Source organism: Drosophila suzukii, chromosome 3, assembly GCF_043229965.1.
Source record: "Drosophila suzukii chromosome 3, CBGP_Dsuzu_IsoJpt1.0, whole genome shotgun sequence".
In the NCBI taxonomy this organism is placed as follows: Eukaryota; Metazoa; Arthropoda; class Insecta; order Diptera; family Drosophilidae; genus Drosophila; species Drosophila suzukii.
This window is the reverse complement of record NC_092082.1, coordinates 5,150,008-5,175,195: the sequence shown is the minus strand read 5'-3', so window position 1 is coordinate 5,175,195 and position 25,188 is coordinate 5,150,008. Positions and strand designations below refer to the sequence as shown.

The following is a 25,188-nucleotide window of genomic DNA, read 5'->3' as shown; positions in this document are numbered from 1 at the left end:
ACTTCAGTCAATGCACTCTCTATGACGTCGTCATCGTCTGACTGCACAAAATGAAAAAGTTTCGCAAAAAAAAATAATGAAATCCAAGGCCCAAAAGGATAAACTTGAAACAAAAAAAACATGCATTTAGAATGTAGGTGTGTAAGGGCTCGATAATATCCCTTAGGAAAATAAATATGCAGAAATAAAAAAAATTGCAAGAATATCATAAAATAAGATCTAAATAAATTATTTCTATAAAATGTATAGTTAATTATCATAAAAAATAGGCAAAAAAAAATATTAAAAACTTTTTAGGATCACAAAACAACATTGTTATGGGAAAAATACATTTTAAAATATTAAAATTATTTCATAAGGGCTAAAAATCTAAAAGAACATTTTTCAGATTATTTAAATGGTGTGTTTAATTTCCAGAGAATTATATAATGAATGAGAAAAGCGACTGGTTCCATAAAACCCCATGAGATTCATAGTTCCCAGGGTATCAAGAACAGCAATTCCACAGCCAACAAAACAACACAAAAAGTAGAAAAAAAAAACACTCGTTGCATTTTTCTTGTTTTGTTTTATTTTTTTTTGTTTTTTTGCAAAAAAAGCGAAAAACAAGAATGATTATTAACGCCTGTTGGGTATGCCACAGGACGATGTCTGCCGCGGTTCCGAGTGCAGCTACAGCTCCATCTCCAGTTCTGGATTCTGGATGGTGGGTTCTGGGTTCTGGGTTCCCACTCAGACTCCTCGAAACCAAAAAGGCAGGCTACTGTGCAAACAGTGCCCCGTGTGGCTGTGTTGCTTTTTCGGTGCAGCAGCCTCCAGTTGGATGCAAAATGCAACCGGGCAAAAACAACAGCCAGCCAGCCAGCCAGCCATCCAGGCAACATGTCACAGACCCGCGGGCTGGAGCTGAAGAAGGTGGAAAGTTTGGATGACGATGATGATGATGGGGGGAGTTACGACAGCACCCCGAATTCCCCTCACTCATTAGGCGCTCGCTGCACTTGTGTCTGCACCGTATCCTGGCCAAAGTCGGCATTCGGGGGCCCTGCATCCTGGCCTGAAACTCCATCGCCGTCTCAGGCAGTTGCAAATTACGCTCTCAGACTCAATTGTCTTGAGCCTTTGGAGACTGGTTGAAGGAATGGGGACCCGAAACGACAACAATGCCTGCATTTAAACGCAATCTTCGCAATGGCTAGACAGACAGGCTCAAACTCAGACACACACATTCCCTTGAGGCGATACGAAAAAAAAATGCAGAAAAAAAATGCATAGGGGCGTAGGGCAGCTGGAGGCGTGGCTAGGTGGCAAAAGCGTCGCGTCATCGTCGCGTCTGGCACTTGAGATTTTTGTATATGTTCATTAGAATGTTCCTAACATGGCGATGAGGATAGGAAGGTGCTTGAACGCCCTGGAGTAGGCAACACTTTTGGCATGCACTTCTTTGATGCATGTGCAAATTCTGTTTGACGGTACAGTTGTGCGCGGAAAATTTTTAAAAATCGTTTACGCATTGGGAAAAATGTACAAAATGCCAATATATGTGAAAAGCTTTTTACCAGAATTTTATGGTTAAAACTCACAAAAAAATATGTCAACAGGTTGGGTTTTCTTTTCCGTATTATTTTATTTTTTAAGAAAAGGGCCATAATGTTGTATGAAAAATGCACAATAAAATAGGTATATTGTTATAAAAAAATATAAAACCTCTTCAAATCTGAATGGGTTAAATGTATGACATTATTGAAATTCTTACAAGTAGAATGAGCAGACTTTACTTCACTCCACACATAAATGCAATGCCATTTGCTGTAATAAATATTAAATTAATGAGTTGTATTTTTTTCCTATTTCAGAACCTGTCCATGGATTTATGAGGTAGGTAAAACCCTCCACACCGCATTTAGTATTTAAATCTGTTCATGGGCACAAAAGCGGCTTACGATTTATGCCCGTGTGGCAAGCCCAGCCGAAAACAACCTGCATAAAAAATGTATGGAAAAGTAAAAAAAAAAAAACCAAAGCAAATAAAATTATAAACGAATCTATTATGACAAGTGCGTGGGCCGTACAAAGTATTTTTTCCGTCAGCATATATTTTTTATATTTTTTTACTACAACAAAAGGCCCCAGAATACGGGGGCTGCTGGCTGTCCAAATGATGTTGAAGTGTGTTTAAAGCTGAGGGAGGCCCATCATCGTGTCAAACGGCAGCCGACTGACAAGAAAACCTAACGATCAAATTAATAACGCCAACAATGGAGACCCGATACCTGTGCCCCTGCCACGCCCAGTCGCGACCAAAAAAAAAAATAAAAAGATTGTTGGAGAAACAACAATAAGCACAACAACAGCGACAGCTGTGATTGACAACTATGTTGAAATATCAAATTATAATTTCATAAATAGATGGGAAATAAAAGAGGCTAAGAGGCTTTAAAATCGGGTAATTGCCTGATCTATTATAGATGGGTGTGGATGTATCCGTAAAGATCGTGTGGACCAGATTGAAGGTCAATGACAACACGTACAAAACATAATTGATTATTAAACTGACAACTGTGGTCCCTAAAAACAGTATTTAAAAGGGTGCGGGTCGGGCCACAAAATGCATGGAAATTCATTAACCAAGATTGAGAAAACATGTTTTAATTTCATGCCTCGGATATCGGGCATTAAAAGCGAAAGAATTTTAATTGCCACTTGGCCGGTGGCAGCCTTGAAATCGGCCGACTCGTGAACTAGAAAATAAAAACACCAACTGCAATTGGCTTTGGCATTCACATGCTTCGTTATGGCCATATGAAAGTGCCACATAATTTTGTATCTCTCCCAAAGGCCCCGGGGCCAAAACAATTTTCACACCGCACAACCTGCAATGGTAATATATATATATATATATCCATCCGTGTGTTAGCTCTTCACCATTTTGGGGGCAGCGAAAATGAAAAACCAATCAATGCCTTGCCGGCAATATCCATTGCGGTTAATGTTGTTTTCTGGTGTTGGTTGTTGGTTGTTTGTTGTCTCGTGTTTGTTGTTTGCTGTTCGGTGTTTGGGGCGTAGTTCTAGTTTAAGAGCTTCGCAGTCGTATGTGGGCTGCAATTTTTTTTCGGCCAGTGGTTCCAATGAGATTTCCCTCCAAACTTGAAAAGAAAGTGGCCAAGATTTTTGGCCAAAGCCTACGTGATTTTCGGCTTCAGTTTTAATGCTTGCCGATTTTTACGACTCTCGGTCTTGGGGTTAGAGAAAACATTCTGTTTAATTGAATCTTCCCAAAGGATTTCTACGGGTGATCATCAAAACTTCAGCTATAATTTTTCCAGTCTATCCTGGGTGTTAGTACTACATGGCATACTTCCTTGGGCTAGGTCGTAAAGCATTATGTGATCTTTGATTTTGCTCACCTGCAGGTGTTTAATAAAATGTCAGTCATACCCTATAAAACAGTGCAGAAAAGGACTATTAATTAATTTTTATATTTGGTTCTTGTTGTTTTTGAAAGATAATTGGAATATTAAAAAAAAATTTGCATTAAGAAACCTAGAAAATAAAATATAATAGTACATAATAACCGGAAATTTATTATGGTATATGATCGTTTTAATGCATTTTGAAAGGCAGAGATAATGATTCTCTTTAGTTGAAGGGGAATAACTTTTTTTACTGTACAATAAAAATAAATTTAAATGGGAGCAATGCATTTTTCTCAATATCTCAAAAGGTATTTAAGGGTTTCCCATACTCCGCAGCAAGCCTCGACTTTAACAGCCCTCACCCTGGGGTTCTTAAAGGAAATTAATATCGGATTAGTTTTCCCTAGCAGCTCCGGAAGCGAGTTCATTTAAGAATTTTACTATATTTTTCCAGCCATAAATCAGGAAGTGTATAAAATACAACCCATGACAGACCCACTCCACTAAACGGCCGCTCCCACAGGGCCAACAGCACACATATGATGCGGCGACCATCTATCTAGGGTAGCCAACCTCTTGGGCTTATAATTATTATTGTGAGGCAACCCGGTTTGCAAGCTGTGCAGAATTTTTAGTTTACGAGCACATAAATGTAATTGGATGCGCAAAAAATATTACAGTATCCAGAGGAGAGTGTTTATAAATTTGCACACTCGCACAAACACTCTACTTGGCAATTTGCAGCCAGCTGCAGTTGCAGTTGCAGTTCCAGGAGGCTATTGCGCATGGGCAAAAGCCGAAACGTGTCATCATCGATTATATGGCAGGGGAAATGGGAATGGGTCTGGGAATAGGACTGGGGGTATCTGGGGGATCTCGAGGAGCTGCTGGGCAAACAAGTGGCTGTTACTATCGCTTTGTGTTATCGCTGACGTTGGCAGTTCCCCTGGGCGCGTAACTCAAAGCGACAACACTTGACACTAATTAATACATACGCACCAACCTGGGAGCGGGCTTTCCAGCCACCCAACCTCCTCCCATTAACCATTTTCCATTTTCTATTTTTCTTTTTCCCGACTGCCAACCACCCACCCACTCAGTCGGCTTGTCGACGAGCTCGTCGCATTTCAATCAAGACCACGTCAGTCATTCACTCAGTCAGTCAGTCAGTCATTCAGTCAGTCGAGATTCTGGCTTGATAAAGTTGTTTGAAAGTGTTGCAGGTTGCACACACAGAGACACGCATAGTTGACTGCCTAACTGGCACATTGACTGCAGCAGCAGCAACAGCAACAGCAGCAGCAGCAACACTTGCAACAGCAACATTCAGGAGTAGGAAGCAGCAGCAGAGGCAGCCGGCTAGAAGAGTGTGCCCCATTGTACTGGGCGATGCTTATCAGCCTGTCGACGTCGCGGTCTCCTGGCTCACGCAGCCCCACCCCCTCGGAATCAACCACCGCCCCCTAGAAACCACCCATCTAGGCGCTACTTGATAATGTTTACCGTTGCACTTCCTACACCGATTAAGGTTAGCGCACTTTAAGCCAACTGTTGAGAGGCGACGGGTTGGCCAAAGTTCAATTAGCACTTGCATATTTAAAAGAAAATAATAAGGGGGATTCTTTATAAATGTTTATAGATTTATTTATAGAAAATATTTCATAAGCTATCAAAGATGGTGAATATTATTTCAAGATCATTCTTAAAGAGTACATATGTTCAACTATTTATATGATTCTAAGGACAGACAAACCTCCCTACTTACATTAAAGATTTGTTAGCATAGGAATAGTTCTAAGATACAGCGTGTAATTTTTCTGACTTAATGTAATTTATGTATACAAAAGAATTAAAGGAATATCTATTTGATTATTTTGATTATCATTTCAAATGTTGCTAGCATTAAACATATTTTTAAAAATGTTTTTTTTTGATATATCAAAGAATTTGGATTGGAAATCCATCGGAAGTATATTTAAAAAAACTATTGATGGACATTATAAAAACACTTATATTTAATGAGCTTCTTTATATCTCCATAAGTCTTTAAAACAAAGACTAAAATATGTTAGGCGCCTTAAGTTAATTTAAATCAGCCCCATGAATAGTGTACAAAAAGAAACTTATTAAGTAATTTGAACCACATTTCCATTCAGGCTCGCGCTGGTTTGACTTTAATTTGAAATCTTACACACCAATAAGCCACATTTAACTGTCAAATTTCCAAAGCAAAATATGCAAATTAAATGCGGTAATTCTGGCATTTCCTCTGTTATTATAGCCAACGTGCCGCTTTTTATTGACCAATTAAAAACGCTTGTGATTTTGGACCAAGGGGCTGAGGCGGGAAATGATTCATCTAAGTCGAGAGCTGTCTCTCAAGTCATCAAGGAAGCCATATCAACCTTTTTGGGCCTCTGGCATTTTATTTGTGTATGCTTTTTTGACAATGCCACCAGACAATGATCGATGAAGTTGCGCCTTGGACTTTAACTTTATGGCCGAAATCAAAATCGGGCCCGAGAATGAAACCGAAAATAAATTTTCAATTGATAACAAAGGAAAATCGACACAAACTGGCATTAATTTTCGGCTCTTTAGAGCCAACTTTGACACCCGATGCTGAATAAATGCTTAATTAACACTCAATGGCGCGCCTTAAGCGGATTTTGGTGTGATAGGCTGGATTGTCATGGGTTAAGGGGGTGTTTCCAGCTAAATTGCGGCAATTGAAGGCGCAACGAATGCAACTCAAAAGTCTAAAACCGAAATTAAAGGTTTTTTTTGGATAAAAAGTAAACAACGCCAAATTGACATTTCGCCTCTCGACAGGCAGCGAAAAATGTATTTATTTTTTTGGCTGTTTTGTATGGTTTTCCGCTTTTTGGAAACTGCAGCCAGAAGAAGGCAAGCCCAGCAGGTCGCCAGCGGAAAATTCGCGAATAGAAAATGACAGTTGCAGTTATTCGGTACGCCAATCGTTGAAATCAACAAAGGCCGTAGTCGAGTCACTAAAAATGACTGACTTGACTGACTTTGTTTGGCCAATTGCCTGCCGATTGGTGGAATGAACAAACAAACGGGCGGAAAGTGAAAAGCGGCACCTGAGGGCAAAAGGAGTTGCATTGCATCATGCCCCGCGGCCTTTCAGTGTATTCGTGAGTATCTGTGTGGGTGCACGAGCAATCGATGATCGGATCGCGTTGAAATCTACTCGCATGTAACGTTTAAATTTGTTGGAAAGTCCACCGATACCAACTGAGCTGTGGCTTTTCAAGCCTGGTTTTTCTTTTTTCCTACACAATAAATAATAAAATGTGAGAAAGTAGTAAAACGTCTTAGCGAAAAATACCCTTACGTTAAATAAACTCTTTTATATAAAATATTTTATAAAAAGTAAGCATTTCCGTTGACATTTTAGATTTTATTGGATTTAAATATTTTTTTCTGTGTACCTTTTTTCGCTCTCTCGGAGAGCAAACAAGATTTGCACGATTTTCTTGTAATTTTCCGGCAATTTCCAAGTACGAAGAAACCTCGCCAAGTGCCGGGCCATATAAATCCTCAATGTTTGTTTAATTTCGTGTATTTTTTTCAGCCTTCCTCTGTTTGCTTTTTTATTTAGTTTTAATTTGTCCCCAAAAAAATAAACTTGCCAGAATGCAATGGCCAACAACAGCAACAACAACAACATCAGCGAAATTTGGCTAATTGTGTGGCGATCATTGCTCATTACGGCTCATTATTTGTTGCGGCTTGTAGTTTTCGGCTACAGGTTCTTGTTCCCAATTTTTTCGAGGGAGGGAAACCCATTTTATTGTCAATGATCTTGTAGCTAGATTAGCATAGATATTGTTTCCCATTCGCGATTAGATGGCCGGGCACGATTTTGTCGGGGACAATTGGAATGTATGTAATGCGCTTGTTCCTAACGTGGAACTTAACAACTTTGCAACATTGTTACCGGCAGTAAAAGTTTTCCCTCCGGTTCGAGCAGGAAGCTCCATTGGCATGGAATGCCCAGAAAACCACCCGAGATAACTATAAATTCCGTATTCAATCAGCTTATGCAGGATTTGCATATTTATTCAATGAAGATGCTTCTTAGGGTGTGTTTATGACTTTGAAGATGGCGCAAAAAGGCCTCTAGACATATTTACATTTACAGATTAAATGCCTTTTGTTTGCTTAAAGTGAACTTAAGAAATACATAAAAGATATGGATTTTATGATTGAGCCTACGCGTTTTTATCATGTGTTAGTAGAATTTTAATGCCATCTAGTTTCTTTTTCTTAAAATTTGAAGAAGAGTAAATATTTTATTATTAAAAAATGATTTTTTATTTTGTTTTAATATACAGAAAAAGAAATATCTGACCTAAGTATCATCAAATTTCTGACTAATTTTGATGTTAAGCCCCCTCATTATGTGATACATACATCATTAAATCCATTCCTAAATCATCTGCCATTCTATTCATGAGACAAGATACCAAACTTGGCATGATTTCATTGGCAATTAACAGGGCTCATAAAGACCATCACTAAATGGGGGCATAAAAGACTGGCCAATAAAAAGCCAAGTTATCTTCTTTGTTTCGCTGGCAATTTGGTAACTTTTTTCTAAAAGATTATAAGTATAAATACGTAGGAACTTGATTTGGCATAGGCAAAAGCGAAACTGTGTATGCGATTCGGATCTGGCACATTCATCCGTCCCTCATAAACATTTCAGCGTATTTCCAACGTAATTCCTTTCGCGTGATTGGAAGATGCTATAAAAAATTTTTAGCTGGTCTCCAACGAGCATTCGGTTTTGTGTTTTATGGGTCTGAGTGAGCGTTTCAAATGCCCGGCCATTGTTTCAAATGGCAGTGAGTAAATAAAATTGAGCAGTCCGACTTGGCGTTTGAAAATTGTGTTGATTTTGCATATGAGCAGAGGGCATAAACCGAACGTTTTTTACGACTTTCGCTTTTAATGGCCAGTGGGCCCGGAAAGTTGGTCTGCTGTAGGTCGCGTCGCCAAGACTCAGGTTCAGGTCTTAAATTCGCAGTCCCACTTACTATATTATGAAATATTCGATATCCCGGCCAGTGCAGATCGAGGCCGCCTGGACCTCAAATCACAAGAAAATCTATGGGGCACGCGGCACGGACCAAGTGAATTAAATCAGTGTACAATGAAAGCGAGAAGAAAGAAGTACACAAGGAAAAAAGGTTTTAACTTACAGTTTACTGAAATACATTTTTTCAAAGGTTTTTATTCACAAACTTTGAAACAGTTTTTTTAAATTGATGCCTACAAATATTATATCCGTTTAATATAAGAATTAGATTTATTTTTTCAAACAACTAAACCAATTTGAGCATAGAAATGTGATATATTTTTTAAGTATACCCACATATACACATACATCCTATAATAAAATTTTAAAATATTTATTCCGACAAGAAATTCTTGATATAAAAATCAAAAAAATATTTTATATAGATACATGATATATAATTTTAAAAATTTGACTGCCTATCATTATATTTTAAAATATTTTTTTCGATTAAAATGATTGGATATAAAAAAAAGGATATCATGCTTTGGTAACCTTAATTAAAAATTCATAATTATTTCATCCCAAGTACATAAACATGTATTTTTAAAAAAAAAGAGACCTCAAATATATAACAATTATTTTTCATAGATCATAGTTTTTTCCAGTGTATGAGGAGGGGTCAGGGATTGAGAGATTGAGGCAATGCAAAGCGATACAAATCGAAGCGGGACGATCATCGACTGGCTCACTGCACTCGCCCGATCAAGTTGCACTTTCTGGCTGCCGATGTTGCTGCCGTGGCCGGTTGATGTTGCTGTTGCAGTTGCAGCAGTTGCTGCTGCAGCATTTCGAATTGCAGGCAGGTCCTCTCCTCTTGCAATCGTGTGGAGTTTGGAGTGTGCTGCCAGCGGCACAAAATGCTCGACATAAAGGGCAAGAGTTCAGGAAATTGTGACTGTGGCAAAATATTTTCGCTATTCCTCACAGTTTTCCATTTTTTTCTTTTCGCTCTCGCCCCGGTGAAACTGTAGCCGATGCAGATGAAGCCAACACGTCGCCCAAGGAGAGTGAGATGAACATTTTTTATGATTTTTTTCACAAACTTATTTTTCTACATGCCGGCGCTTTGGGTATGCTTGAAAGTTGGCGGAAAATTGAAAGTAATTGTCACCTTTTGAGTATTTTCATTTCGTTTTCCTTTTGTCGGTCGGTGGTGGCGTGGAAAGTGTGCCTTTTGTGATGAAAGAGAATGAGGTTCGTTTGGGGTGAAGGTGAGCTTGAGATGTGGATGAAAGTGTGGCAAATGTGAGGTTTATGGGTTGGAAAGATACTTTATAAATCGATATTAAAACCAATTTTTCATAAGACTTAATAGTGATACTTTTTGCTAAAAGGAAGTGAAAATAATGACAGATCAACCCATACCCAGCTCCATCCACAGCTAATTTGTATGATACATCTTCCATTTAATGACTTCATTCCGCACTCCTCCTACTTAGACACTCGATTTCATCTGGCAGATGCATCTCTAATCAGCAATTGTTGTTAAGAATCTCCGTACATGACACAAGCAATTAATTTCCAGATGCCTTATGCAAGCCCAATGGAGCTTATGTGTGCATGTAGGAAATCAACTCGACTGTGATTCCAGTTTGTATTTATTTTTCCCTCTATGTATCTTTTTTTTTGCACAACCAATCTGCCGCTCTAATAGAGACCTGAAAGTCGTAGGCACCCCCGCAAGGAAACACACTCGACACAGTCAGTCTCTCAGTCAGTCATTCAATCAGTGAGTCAGTCAGTCAAGCAGCGGGCGGGGAAATGGATTTACCACGCGGAAAGTTGCAAGTTAACATGGCTGCACATTTTGCCAACGGGAGATGGAGATGCATGCAACTTGCAACATTGGCAGCAGCAGCGGCAACATCGTCGTGCATGCAACACTTACCAGCAAACAAAATTAAAGGCAAATCGCAACCAATCACAAAGATTACCCCCACACACACACACACGGGCGCACAACAAAATGGCCAAAGCCACATAAAAGTGGCCCAAAGGCGCCGTTGCATTGGTATTTTAAACACTGCCAAGGCGCATAATCAAAACGCTTAAATTATAATAACTTTATTAAGTCTCGACTTGAGGAGTGATCCACTCGCGCCCTTTTTCGCCTAGAAAAACAGCAGAAAAAACGCAGGTGTAGTGCAGAAAGAAAGCAAAAACAAAAGCCAAACAACAACAAACAAATGGCAAACAGGTAAAAGACCAAAAAAAAAATCCAATTCAGGAAAAAAAACGATTGTCTGCTGGGCGCTTTTATTATTTCTCTCGAGTGGATTTTACTCTGTACACACTCGAAGCATTGTTGGTAGGTATACTCTATAGAGTTTGCTGCCTGCTGTTTATGATTGTTTTTTCATTTTCTCAAGTGATGAGTAGGATATCTGTCTGCTGTTGTGGCCAACAGAGTCGAGCAACAAGCTATTTGCGACTCACGACTTTTCATGCAATTTTGAATTTAAAATTCTTCACACACTCTTTTCATTATGTGGCTTCATTCCAGCTCCTCCAGATAGATCCCCCCACTCCTGATTCCCCTCCAGAAAATCCCCTTCTAGGGTAAACTCAACGGCCCGCCATCGAAGTCGAAGGCAACGCAAAATAAGATGCTACTCTTGTGGCCATCTTTGAAGTGGTCGTTGTAATCGGTGTAAGTCTGTAGGTTCTGTGTGTTTCTGGTGTGTGTGAGAGTGTGGAACCACCGGAGGAAGACGCCTCACAATCACGCGCCATTCAAGTTTGGATTGTCGCTCCAGAAACAATCACAGTGGTTACTTATAGATGACATACAAAATCAGCTAATGAAATTAAGAAAACAAAATCAATTAAATTTCTGAAAGACTACACAAAACTTTTTTCCATAGAACAATAGAAGAGTGGATTCGTATAGCCAACAGATTTTTAAAAATTAAATTTCATACTGATACAAAATTGATAATAAATTATACTCGTTTATCCAAGGGAAAGAATCGAAAATAAAATATTTTAATATTTATTTCACAATAAGCAATGGTAAAAATGATCCTTCAATCCTAATCATGAGAAAATCATCTATTAAAGGTATTAAAAATATGGTAAGGGTACAATTTATTGTCTATCAAAATTAAAAAACCATTTGTAGTTGTATGAATTTTTACCATGATAAGTAAAATATTATTTGTATTATGCTGACTACCTTATAAAACCTTTTAGCCCCAAAATATTATACCTAAGACTCATACGTTTACCGAATATTATACTTTGTACTGGGTATATTATTTTGAAAAATAACTTATACCTCAAAATTGAATCCTAGGACTTTATGGTTTCTTACCAGAAAAAGGACAAATATTTGGGTATTCTTTTGGTACCTTATAAAAAATTTCTTCTCAGAATTTTTTATACAAGGTCATAATGCGATTACCAAATAATTAAGGTATTCTTTAAGCATAGATAATCAATCTAAGATCTCGGAATTGTACAACCTACTGTGTTGTTTTTTAGCCAAAGTTCCTCTTCTCAGTCTTTTATATGCATTTCCCACGGCAAACCCACTGTGCATCTTGTGGAACTTGGTATTAATGCCTGTGCAACTGGCCAAGACAGCGTTTGCGATGAGGATGACTGGTCGCTTGGCTCAGCGAGTTGCCCACGGCTGTGGATCTGGCTTTGGACCTAAGTCCGCTCTGCGGCTCAGCTGCTGATGATGACTTCGAGCTGGTCTCGGATTCGAGGGAACGAACGGACCGCCGCCACTTGGTGGTCCAATTCAACGAATTGACTATAATCAGTCTAGTGCCAAGTACGTTTCAAGTGTCTACTCATGCACTTCTGTGTAGCGTGTGGTGGGCTACGCCAAGAGCCAAGAGTCCATATAGCCAAGAGCTGAGAGCCAACAGCCGAGAGGGCCAAGAACCGAGAGCCCAGAGGTGCAGCCGCCCATGCCGGCCGGCAAAGTTGGCTTAGCTAAGTTGGCTGGTGGCTCGGCGAGTTCCAAGTGGTTTGCTCTCATATGCAAATGGCTGCTCCCGCTCCCGATCCCAAGCCCAATCCCAATCCCGCCACTCGACGCAGCTCTCACGAGTGCCGCGGCGCACAAAATTAATTTATTACAATGCAACAAATTACAACACTCATTAATATTTTAGCCAAGTTCTGTGTGTGCACCGAGAAAAAACAGGGAAATCCGTTCTTTATTGGCATATATGGTGCTTGAAATCATATATTCTATTTTTGTAAATATTAAAATCAATATATTATTTTGAATTTTTAAAATTTTTAAGGAATTGGCCTATTTTTTAGTTACCATCAAAATAAAAAATCATATATATTAACCTTTTGATTTAACCTCTTGAGGTACTTATAAAAATAATATTCGATTTGAAGAATTTACTATGTTCAAGCTCCTCCAGCTAAAACAGGTAATACCTCTTTACAGATAACCATACCTTAAAAGATCCAAGAAAGTTACAAAGAATACAGAAAATTAAAGCATTTACTACTAAGCGATTAAAGTCTAGTTAATAATAAGTAGATGGTTTTTGATAAGAGATGTTATAACTTAAAGTTAGAACATTATGTGTCATATGTCTATGCAATACACTACATCTTAATTGTGTAGTTACAATCTCTACCCATTTTCTTTAAGTGCATATTGCGTAGTTGGCCAAGAGTTGTAACATGTGACTGGTCTGGAATTTTATTCGCCGACAGGTCCAAGGAAGCTTGTAACCTGCATGTTGACTGGTTCGGTAAAAATACTACCCAGTTAAGGTAGGGGGCGACGAAAAGGGCGTGGCGTCTGGGACTGGGACTGCGACTCTCATACCTAATAAATCTGTAATTTGTAATTAATGTGAAAAATTGCCGCCCGAGACGGGGAACAAGCCTAAATTGTTATTATATGGCCCCAGTCCAAGATCCAGTCTGAAATGAGTGTGGGTCAGACTCATAATTCTTCCACAGGTTCGCCAGTGTGTGTTTCATAAATATAAATTAAGCCACTTGACTAACGCACAACGCGTGTTCGAGTCTGTGCCAACCGAAATGAAAAAAAAGTGAAAACTTGGTCAACCGATTTACTTTGCCAAAAAAAAGGCTATAAAGACACACATGAAAACCAGAAAAAGTTCTTTTTTATTGCACTTACCGTCGCAGGTCGCTTAGATGGCCCCAAGATGAGGGCACATGGCTCCATTGTCTGCTGAAAGCAACTCATGCGGTGTGATTAATATGGAAGGTGGCCAAAATCAAGGAGAAGCGGCTGTTCAACAAGATAAAAATAAATTTGAGAAATAGTTATTTATAAACAGAGAGAAAACTCAATCAAGGAAAAAAAGTTATGAAGATCATTAAAAAGATATCAAGAATTGTATATTATTTCCTCAAGAGACTAGATAATGTTAAATCTAAATTGTTTTACCTTTGGAGTATGTTAAAATTCTTCTTAAGTGAAAACCTTAGACTTAGAATACCAAAACTCCAGGGACTCCAAGTAAACATTTTGGATTTCCAAAGAGTTCCGCGTTCTTTATTTTTCCTTTTTGAGAGTTTTTCAAAACCGTTTGCTTTGATGTTTCTAATTTTAGAGCAAAACCATCTGGAACACAATTCCTCCATTAGGTAAAAAACAATCAAATTGCTTTAAGGTCGCCCGACAGCGAATCGGGCGTAAAAATGTCTGCATGATTGATAATATTCGAAAGTTGCAAACAAGGCAAGACCGCAACGGGAACTTAGAAAATACGAGCATATAGCCATATTGGCGATATAACCCCCGATGGCCCCGCCGATTCGATGCGGATCGAGCAGCGGGGGCAGTTCAATTGCTACCCGGTCAGTCACCGAATGAAAACAATTTTTTAGATCTTTTTTATTGTTTTTCTTACGATTTTTTTTTCATTTGGCCAAAAGGTAACGCAGCTGAGTGAGTGATTCAATGGAGCAAAACGTGAGCTAAAGACGTGATCCAAAAACAACAATTGTGGCAACAACCAAAAGCGTTTATACGCCTGATGAGCGAAACTGTGGGGCGGTCGATATTCGGTCGGCCTTTTGAAACGATATAAAAATTTTTGTTATTCACTTGTGATATTTTATTTTTCCCAACGAATCAATCACAATGATTATGATAAATGATTTCGGCGTTTTTTATTTATTCACTATTTTCTTTCAAAGTTCCATTGTCTGCAATGGTATTTATATCTCCCAGAGTATTTCGGCTATGTTTTTTTTGCATTATTAAGCCAGATAATGGGCGATCAGTGAGCTGAGCTTGTAATTGCTGGCTTATAAATCACGGTGAAAAGATATAATTTCGGTTCCGATGATCTGTTGGTCGATGGCCGCTGGCCTACTCTTTGATTAGCACATTTGTCTGGAGTTTCACTTTTAACGTACCCACACACCGCTGACCCATTGAACTACTCAAAGTTGTAGATTTTTTTCTACCAGCTCACCTTTAATGCTGATTTATTTCTGGCATATTTTTTATCAGCAATTTTTAATCTTGTTAGGAAACTTCATTAGTGTCAACCGGCAGTTTTCTTGGGCTGATTAATGTGTGTCAGACGGGAGGGAAACTTTTCGGTAGTCTAGGTGGAAAAACCTGTCTACCACCCATGGAAACTCTGCCTCAATGGCCACGCCTCTTCTGTGTTGGTCAGCTGCATTAAGTCTTTATTGTGGGATTATTAATTGGGGTGGACGTTGGGGGTGTGCATAGTAATGAGGTGGGTTTGTATAAATAAAATAATAAGGATAACCGAACACCACCAATGGGCATTCCATAGTTTCGGGAAAAACAACTTTCAAATTACAGTAAGTAACAATGCATTATTATACACTAAGGAAATTGAAAAATTACAATTAAATTAAATAGTAAATAATAAAATAAACATTTGAAACCAAAAATTAAGTAAATATCAAATACTTAGCTTGGAGGTTGGTATAAATTATAATATTGTCCAATAAGGTTTGGATATTCTTTTAAAATAATAAATTATTAGGTAATATTTAGTCGCTTTCCCGATATCTTACTGTATCTGCTAACCAGCTCCGGTTGCTGACCAGTTTTGGTCACCAAATTTGACAACATTTGCCAATATTTATGAATTACTTTGTCCGGCTTTATATTATTTATGTGTTGGGCAACAAGTTAACAAGTTTAACCACTCCATTACAGAGTCGCCCAGCCGGACAAGACGCCATTCCGATCCAGATCCAGATCGATGTGGCCGGAGACCACCGACTGAGGTCCGCCCGAAGGTAGAAAATGGCGGACATTTACCAGGATGCCAGCAGTACGCTGCGCTCCGTGTTCCCCAACTCACGGCTGGATTCGCTGGCCGGAGTGGATCGCCGGATGGAGAGTCAGCTGCCAGGACCACCGGATCCGGATGCAGTCACCACGCCCACGAGCATTGGCTACAATCCGCTGAACGACGACGACTGGTGGGCCAATGCCATCGAGGTGGACACCTTCGATTCCCCACTGGCCTTCGATGCCAGTGAAAATGGTCTGTGGAACGGACACTTTGTACCGCCGCCGCCCCGCCCGCCCTTCCTGGATGAAAGCGTCGCCGCCGACGGTCTGACCACCTGTGATCTGTGCACGTGGGCCTGGCAGCGGAATGCCTACTCCCTGGACGGTTCCATAGGTGAGTACATAGTGCAGTACCAGGCCTCCTTATCCTTATCCACCCCCTTTGAAGGGCCCCTCTGCTCCTGTCGTTTTTCAATTAAAACTCCCTGCCAAGACAATAATCTGGCGGCCGTGCATCGATCGCTGATATCAATTTATCAAACTGATGTTGGGCGTGCGTGGCTCGATTGCTTTTCGGCAAGCGAGAGGGAGAGACTCCTCCTTCGCCGCCTTTTGCACTCAAAAAAATAAAATATCATAATAATATAATAATATATTCCCTTCGAAAAATATAGATTTAAATAACCCCAAATCCCACTGGGTTGTAATTCAAGAAATATCAAATATATAGAGTTTAACAACAACTTGTTTATGCCTCATCAAAAAGCTATTATCATATGTTATATCTTTCTCCTCTATATAACCTTATTTTATGCAATTTCTTTTAGAATGAAACAATTTACTAAATTGGAAAGATTTTTTTTAGTAATGAAATGAAAATTTAATAGTAAAATCATAGTGTAAACTTTATATCCAAGAAAATTTAAATTGATGGAGTTACTCCTTAGAAGAAAACCCAAGAAAAATTCATATTATTAAAATGAAATATTATTTTATCTTTATTTTTTTACGTGCACTTGCGTTTGCAAATTTAATTTGCACACATAACTCTTTGTGGCAGCTTTTGGTTTAGGCGTTGTTTCGCCAAAGTTTCGAGCTCGCGATCCGGGGATCCACCAGCACTATCGCCCCGGCACATCGCCAGTAATTTGTCTCTGCACTCGTAAAAGAAACTATTCGTTGGAAACCAAGGGGGAAAAGGCGGCGGCTTAGACGCGGAAAAGTTTATGAAAATATGAAGCAGTGGGCGTGGGCAGCAGATGGGATAGATAGGATAAAGCCAGCGAGCTCTTTAATTTATCTGAGAACAAATGAAGCAAGTCGAAGGGTGAGCAACAAGTCGATCGACCAACGGAAATTCGGGGAAATGCACAGCTAAATTAAAACTCCTCTAAGTACACATTAGAATCTAGCTTTCATTTACGTTAAATGCAAATTTCGCCCTGCGGTGGAAAACCTGTTAGAACTCACCCCATAACCCAAATAATACTCGTAATAGCACAAAGCGAATGCCAAATGACCGCTGTCCATACGTTTATGATAGAGATGGTCGCGTTAAACGAGAGAATTTTACTTAGAACAGGATCTCTATAAGAAATATAAACAAATATTCCAGAATTTCAGTTCTTCATTTGTACAGTATATATTGAATTCCGATCATCCTGTTAAATGTAGGGACACCATAAATGATATATGAGAGTCTAAGTTTAACGATATAACAAACTATCCTATTATCTTTCCTATTTTTTAAATATATTATTTTAAATTTCACCAATAAAATATTACATTTTATTTAGAGCACTATACCTACAAAATGTTTAGGATATTATGATGGTAAAAATGACCTCACGAGGGCATCTCTAGAACACAATCCGCACCGTGGGCTGGGATATGGCATGGCATTTAGCCGTTTGCCGTATTTGATTTCCAGGAATCGCTTTCAGGGCAAATTGAAGTCATTATACATAGTAAAACTCCACTGAGCCGGGGTCCGAACTCCAAAACGCAGCCTGCGATGGGTGCCTTGCGTTATTAGGCTAATTATAGAGCCGGAATGGAGCTGGTGGCGAAACATTTCAGCTTTTCAGTATATATAAATGACTTTATTCATGCCGACTGGGCGACTGTTTGTCGCGCCGAATGTCTGGGATTTCCTGTGGCCCCAACGACGTGTCAACTAATTTGCAACACTCACCTGGACGTGGGGCAGCCTTTTCCATGGAAGTACCTGCGGCAGCCTTTGGCAAATATTTTATATTTTTTCAGATTTTTGTTTTCTGGTTTGCTGTTTTTTTGGCAAAGGGATTAAGCCCGCTCTGAGAAGAGCTGCGGTGAAAAAAATTTGACTAATGTCTTAATTTTGTGCTTAGGTGTTTGCTGCGGTTCGTTTCGGTTTTTAGAGGTCCAGCCATAACGGCTATGGCGGTACGCTACACCATGAATACTCCCTGAAAAAAGCGGAAAAGTCGTGCCTGGACTGCAGCGAATGCCATTCACTTCGCTTCATCTCGTCGGGTCTCTAAATTGAGTTTTTGCATGTCGTGCCCATGTCTGGGGACTTTGCTTTGTTTCTGCCTATGTTTCTGCGGCTGTTTCGGTTCTCTGCCGCAGAATTGACAGCTGAATAAAATGTTATTATATTTACACCATAATTTGCATGGCAATTAATCAAATGGCATGCGAAATTCGACAACGGCCACGGAAAGGTAAAGGCAATCCCAGGCGACACATTTAGCTGGTGGGTGCCGAGGTATTTCTGGGAATTATTCTAACAAAGTTCCGAAGCGAAAAACAAAAGGCAAGCAAAAAGTTTCGACCCGCCTAAATGTCTTTATTAGGAGTTGGCTGCCTGAAAACGGAGCTCGTTAGGGTGAGCAAAAAAATGAGGTATGAGATTTGTTTTATGAAGGAAGCCAAACAGGCATTCGTTATTTTCCGGATCAATGTAAAATAAGTGTTGTAGGTATACGAAAAAATGTGGCATATAGAATTATGGTATAACTTGATTAACTTTTATTCTTATTCTAAGTTTTGTTCATATGAATATTATTGTATAATATTTCTGATTGAAAATTTATTAGTAAATTAAAGGAGATAAGGTAGTAATATTCAGAACCGCTTAAGTTAACAGCCTGCTGATTTTCCCCATTGTTGCTAAGCACTTCCATTCATCGAACCACTTGTACAATAGGATATCCCCATTTTTATGGCACTTTCTGCTTACTTAAACCACTCGTTTAGTCATTCTAGTCTCACATGTTTTTGCTTTATGGCAGATTAAGTTAACCGCTTGATTATTTCAACAACATATTTTCTATAATTTATGCCCCACTTTAGGCCTCCCGTCGCACCCATAAAAATAACGAAGGGAATAAAAAAGTATAAAGGGTAACAATTCTATATTCTGCAAATATTTACAGCAATTTGTGGCACAATAATAAAAATGAAAGGTCCCCAGTTCCAGACCGAAGCCAAAGCCAAAGTCAAACCAAGCCAAACCAAACGAAACCCAAAAAAGGACTCGTGTTTGACTTTGTGCGGCTGTTGAATAAATGTTTTATAGCAATAATAACAACGATATCAACAACATCGGGGTAACAATGGGAGAAGGCCAGGTCCGTCCAACAAAAACAGCAGCTGTTGAAGTCGACGGCTCCTTCCGCCTATTTTGATATTTTTATTGTGGTGGTGAAATAAATTCAAATAAATAAATTTAAGTTGCTGACTTTGGTCGCATAAAGCATTACATGGTAACGTTAGGGAACGAACTCTCAAGTTCCATTGCCATCTCATTCTGGTCCATTAGAACCTTTGTCCTGGCATGGGATACACCATAAATATTGAAGGACCATAGACGAAAACATTTATTGCCAGATTTATGCTAGCTCAACGCAATTCGAAAAGTTATTTCCCTACAATAACAGGATTAGTAAAACATATGATGCGATTGATATGGGAGTGAGAGTAAGCAGCTTATAGCTTTAACAGGTTCTTGAATGTGATAAAAGTCTAGAAGTCAATTTATCTAATAAAAAGATTAGGAAATGTCTTAGCTTATTGCTTAAAAATAAATAAACATTTATTAATATATTTTTAAACAGAGTTTAAAGTTCTTTTGTTCCACGCTTTTTTAAGTAGTTTCTCGTAATCTATCAGCCAAGTTCCCCATTTAAATGCTAATCCATCATCTTCCATCCTCAAATGGAAAATCCAACATTTTCCGCTCGGCTGTGCTCACTGACCATTTGGCCAGTGCTCGTTAACGCCAAGCTTTTGGCCAAATACATGACTAATCTGAAGATTATGAAATTTATGCAAAACCGCAAGAGACGTGATTCCCTTTTTTTTCGGCATCTGTTGTGAGATATTCCAACTGTAAGCGGATATGAATGAATTTCAGTACGGTTTTTTATTTGTTTTTTCCACTTTTTTTTTTGATGTACTACCTCGCGGTTCCTTCTGTGTGCTCTGAGTCGTATAATTGTTGCAGTGAACGCACTGTGGCCTGAAGCCATAAAAAACAAACATAGCATGGCACACAGACCCCGGAGAAGCTGAATGGAAGTGAGAAAACTTATTTGCTATTTTCATGGAATTTTCCATAATTTCTGCTTCGCTTGTTGTTGGAGTTTCCTTATAGATTTTTTGCTTTTTTGTGGTTTTCCGCCCCAACCCAGCCAACAGACATGCAAAAATGTTTTAAAAAGATAAACAGAAACGCTCGGAAAGAGATCGAAAAATTATTATTACTGCCAGTGCATCAGAAAGATTATGATGGTACTGGCTCTGTGTTCGGTGTCTTTTTGTGTGTGGGATTTTTTTCCATAATATTTTTAACTTTGTTTACATTTTGCATTTTTATTGTGGCGTCGTCGTGGACTTGCTCCCTTGCTCGGTTTTGCTCCGCTTTTGTTCCTTTTTTAATCAATTAGGGCGAGACTTGCGTAGGGGGAAGAATCGGAGTCCCCGGGCAGAAAAATGAGATCCCAGCCCCGAGAAACGTGCTGGACCACACACACTGCATTCAGAACTTAAAAATGCGGGCGCAGAACTAATAGAATTGCTGAAATGCTGATTAAAATAGTTTTCACTTTTTAATTACAATTTATGGGTCTCATTTCGAGGCATTATTCTCGAGACTTCGTCTGGCGCGTTCTGTTACAGTGAAAGAATCCGTCTTATATCTAGATAATCTTGTTGATTTTTTATTCAACTTGCACTTAATAAGAAGTGAAATTTAAGGTAATATTTTAAATTAGGTAATTTGCATTCCTAGCCGTTGTATATATTTTATTTGCAAAGTGTTCAAGCTCCAGAACATATTAAAGCATATAGATTATAGTCGAAGTCTCAATCAATCTGTATTTTTTTCTGTGTACTAATTATTGGTGAAACGATATCCGACTCCGTCCTCAAGATCAAAGACCCATCTCGCAAAACGTCAGACAAACATTGTCTCATTCTCAAGCGACAACATCAAAGGAAACTGTAGCCTCAGTTTTCCAGCACCGAAACATAAACACTTTCGAAGGGGGAAGAGCACACTCTATTTGTTGGCGATGAAAAATAAAAATTAAAAATCAATTTTTTTTACACATTTCGCCTTACAAAAACACACAGCTCATTAGCAGCGGGGGTTGTGGGTGGAACGAAAAAACAAATAAAATAAAACCAAAACTAAATGAGCAACTTTCGAAATTTCGCACCGAGGCGACAAATTCTGTCTGGTGTATTTTTAGGGACTGAAAATCTAATTTACTAATGAGCCGTGAGCATTCGAGAAATGCACATAAATTTCGCCTAATTGAAAATCCATGCGCGGATAATTATGTGCGTCAGTCAGCATTAAATTTTCGCCCGCTTGGGTGGAATTTTCGGGGAAAATGTGTTTTGTGGCTCTGGGGAAATCCAGTTGTTGAGCCGAGGAGGTCAGTGTGATTGACAAGATGGCGGTGGGATGAGTGTCCAAAATTTAAGCCAGCAAAATTATTCACAGGCCGCTTAAGGATGCATTTACAACATCTTCCAACCGGCGGCCAGATTCGGGAGAAATTCAATCAGCATTTCGCCAAGAGGCAATTTAATTAGCTTCCCACTTTAATGGCCATTCATCTAAACATCGGCCCACAGACGGTTGGCTAAACTCTCCACTTAGTGCCTCTGACTAGTGACCCCCAACTGCCATTCAACTCGGTGCAAATTAAATTAAAATGTAGGTAAACTCGGGCCATTAAAGTCGAGACAAAAAGATCAGCCAGGCTGGCAATCAAATAGGTTATAAATTACAATAAAATACGGTCTGGTTTTTGCGGGAGAAGCAGGTGGGAGTGTGGCCTGGTCTCTATTCATGAAAATAGAAACAACCTCACCAGGTCAAAGATCATAAAATTTTTATGAACTGACAACGACAGCAACGACAACCGCCGCTCCTGTCCCCCCCATCCAGTGTTTACTGTAACACCTAATGTTTAACTAATTTCAAATATGTTTTTACGACAGCCTACCTGGTCAGCCCTCAGAAATAAGCCCGAGTTGCCCCGTTTTTATGAGGGAACGTTGCCTGTTCTACTGTTTAAAGTTTGATTAGACGATGCGTGGCGCAGATAAGACCCATGTAACTGTTGACTTTTTTTGGGTCGGACCCCCAGTCTTATATAGTGATCGTGCCATGATATCAATCCACACTTAGAAAAATAATCGGATAACTATGAAACAGATACTACAACCAGTAAGATATATGTAAAGTATATGATATTATTGCTTTAGAAACATAAATACTTATTACAAGATCTTATTTATTTGAGTAACTAAAAAGGTCTGCTAATATTTTTAAAAGTATATTTCTTTTTTTTTAATTTGGGAATAATTTTTTATAGTGCATGTCCCATTCCCTCTGTTACATTTTGCATTTGCATAGGCGAGCGATATGAATCAACGAAAAACAGTAAAATGTCTCTCTTTTCGGTATGTTTTTTACATTTTTTACGATTTGCCCCTTGTTTGTTTAATTGTCTTTTACTGTAGCATTTAAAGTTGACTTTCGTTTTATTATTTACGGAGTTGTGTCAACAGCTCGGAGATATGATAGACAGTAAAACTTTTGTACTTGTTACGACGACGTTCCTGAGATAGTTTTTATCGAAAAGGGGGAAATATAATCTCTTGGTTGCATAAATTGATCCTTCAATCTCTTATAGAAACCACAAAAAAACACCTAACTTCCCGTTTCGGTTCTCACCACACCTCAGACCCTTTCGAAAACTATTATAAGAATCTTTGAGTATATATATGTTTGAGATTAACCTAATGCGCCGTATAAATAATCAGCTAGAAGAACTAGCATTTTCCATTTGCCCCAATACAGTGGGCGTGTTTTATGCATTTTCCAAATGGCAATCCAAAAATAAAGAATCTTGTTGGCTCATAAATAAAACATCACATTTTTTTATAAGCTTTGGGGGCGCATAAAAAATATTTCAAAAACAATAAAAATACACAGCTTTCTGCACCAATTAACATATCTCGCCGGTAGATGAGGCATTTATGTGTCTTCGTTTCTTGGTAAATTTAAATTTGACTCACGCTTCATTAAATCACAAATTTGAATTTGACTTCGTTTATTTTGGTTCAATCATAACCAAATGTTTTCCTTCGTTTGGGCTAAAGTTTAGGGCCTAATTGACTTTGCCTGTAAAGTTCGCGGGCCCACAAAAACACAAGCACACACAAATAACATCCAGGCAAGATTTATATTTGCCGCAAACTTTTCGTGGAATTGCAAAGAGGCAAATATACAAAACTAATTAAAATTCAACTTGGCAAAAAGTTTTCGCCTAAGCAATAAATATTGTAAAATATGTACTCTGACACGCCCACTCCCCACGCCCTTCGTTTTACATCCGTTTCCGGGGAATGGCCGCATTCCTTCTTGGGTTTTCCATGCGGTTCCATTTGTCATTCGAGTGCCAAAGTTTTTTGGTGGCAACTGGGAAAACTGCCATTGATAGGTTTCCATTTGAAAATTGTTGCCAAATGTTGCCAGGGCTAAGCCTGGAGGAAAACTTGGAAAATTCACGCAAAGAATAAAGTAATACAATTAATCAGTCTTTTGGGTTAACTGAAACTAATGAGAATTCTGCGGGGAGAACATTAAGATTGATAAATTTCGTTCATTTAAATAGAGCCGCTGAGTTTTAACGCCATGGATCCTATATCACCATTGAACAATTAAAATCCCTGGCGATGAATCTTTATTTCCACAGCCCAATAGAAATCGAAACTCATTTCAAGAAGCGACAACAAAACACCTGAGCATTTACACAGACATTTATCATGCGGCACTAAAAGTCAAACAGGAACTGGAATTTTATTTACCTGTCTAGCCATGGGTATTACCTGGTTCTAGCTACGGGGTGCCCTCGTAGAAAAGGACAAGACGGCAAATGGGAAGGTGAAATGTTTGCCCCAGAACGCGTGTGATAAACCTAATGAGCAAAGGGCACTTGGGAAACTCACGATAACGATCTGGAAAACGCGCTTGCCTTTTGGAGACCGAACCAAACCCATCCCCAGTTAAGGAAAATCGTGTGCCGTGTGGCATATAAAAACTGTTGTCACTCCATTGCCATGACATTTAAATATTTCAATTTGTGTGATACAGCGAATCGAATGCCTAAAAGGTTTCCTCTTTCTATAGAAATAAACCACGAGATATAAAATTCAATTAAGACATTTCAACATTAAATGAGCCGCCAAAGGCGAAGAGCCAAAGAATGAAGAGTGGCCCAGTGAAATATCTGAGAAATATGCAGACGAGATTCTCGGACATAATTCTGCTTCTAAATAATTACATGAATGTTTAGTAGATAATTTGTTGGCATTGTTATGCAAATTCGGTTCAGCACGAAAAGGAGCCAAGAGTTGCAGTCATTATTGAGATATTTGATTGTATGGAAATGCCATCCACATTCTGGATACCTTCGCATATTAAATGAGAATTAAAAAAGCCACGGCTTCGGCTTCTCCTTATTAATAATGATAACTCTTATGTAGATTCTTTTTTCTTTCAACTTTATTTTTGGTCGGTTTCAGTTTTCTGTCGGTTGGTTTGACAAATGGCGGAAGACCGAAAAAATTCCCTCTTGTCTCTGCTTAATTTGCCTGGCTTCCCTGCGATCCGATCGCTATCAACTCGAATAATGCCTAATTTATGTGGCAACTCTGGTCGGTTTTAATTTATGCCTGCCAGTAGTCTTATATCTTATATCACTCTTTTTTGTCTGTTCCACAAGCGTGTTAATGCACTAATTGTTTTTGGCAATTAATCAATGTTTATGTGGGAGAAATTTCTCTGTCCCTCGTGCCGCAAACAAATAAATAATAATTTACATTGACATTACATTAAGCCAATGCAATGTCTA

The 25,188-nt window shown here is 38.9% G+C and overlaps 1 protein-coding gene across 2 annotated transcripts in view; it reads left to right on the top strand.

Annotated features, from left to right (window-relative positions):
- The window catches only part of LOC108012295 (uncharacterized), a 65,617-nt gene that overhangs the window by 22,950 nt on the left and 17,479 nt on the right, over nt 1–25,188 (top strand). Inside the window, exons 2-3 of one of the 2 annotated variants that reach the window (XM_017077597.4) lie at nt 1,857–1,878; nt 15,689–16,163. In XM_017077597.4, the coding sequence (XP_016933086.3) occupies nt 15,779–16,163 (385 nt within the window). In that variant the 5' untranslated portion in view covers nt 1,857–1,878; nt 15,689–15,778. The remainder of the gene's footprint in view (nt 1–1,856; nt 1,879–15,688; nt 16,164–25,188) is intronic. The other variant, XM_065864391.2, reaches the window with a different exon arrangement.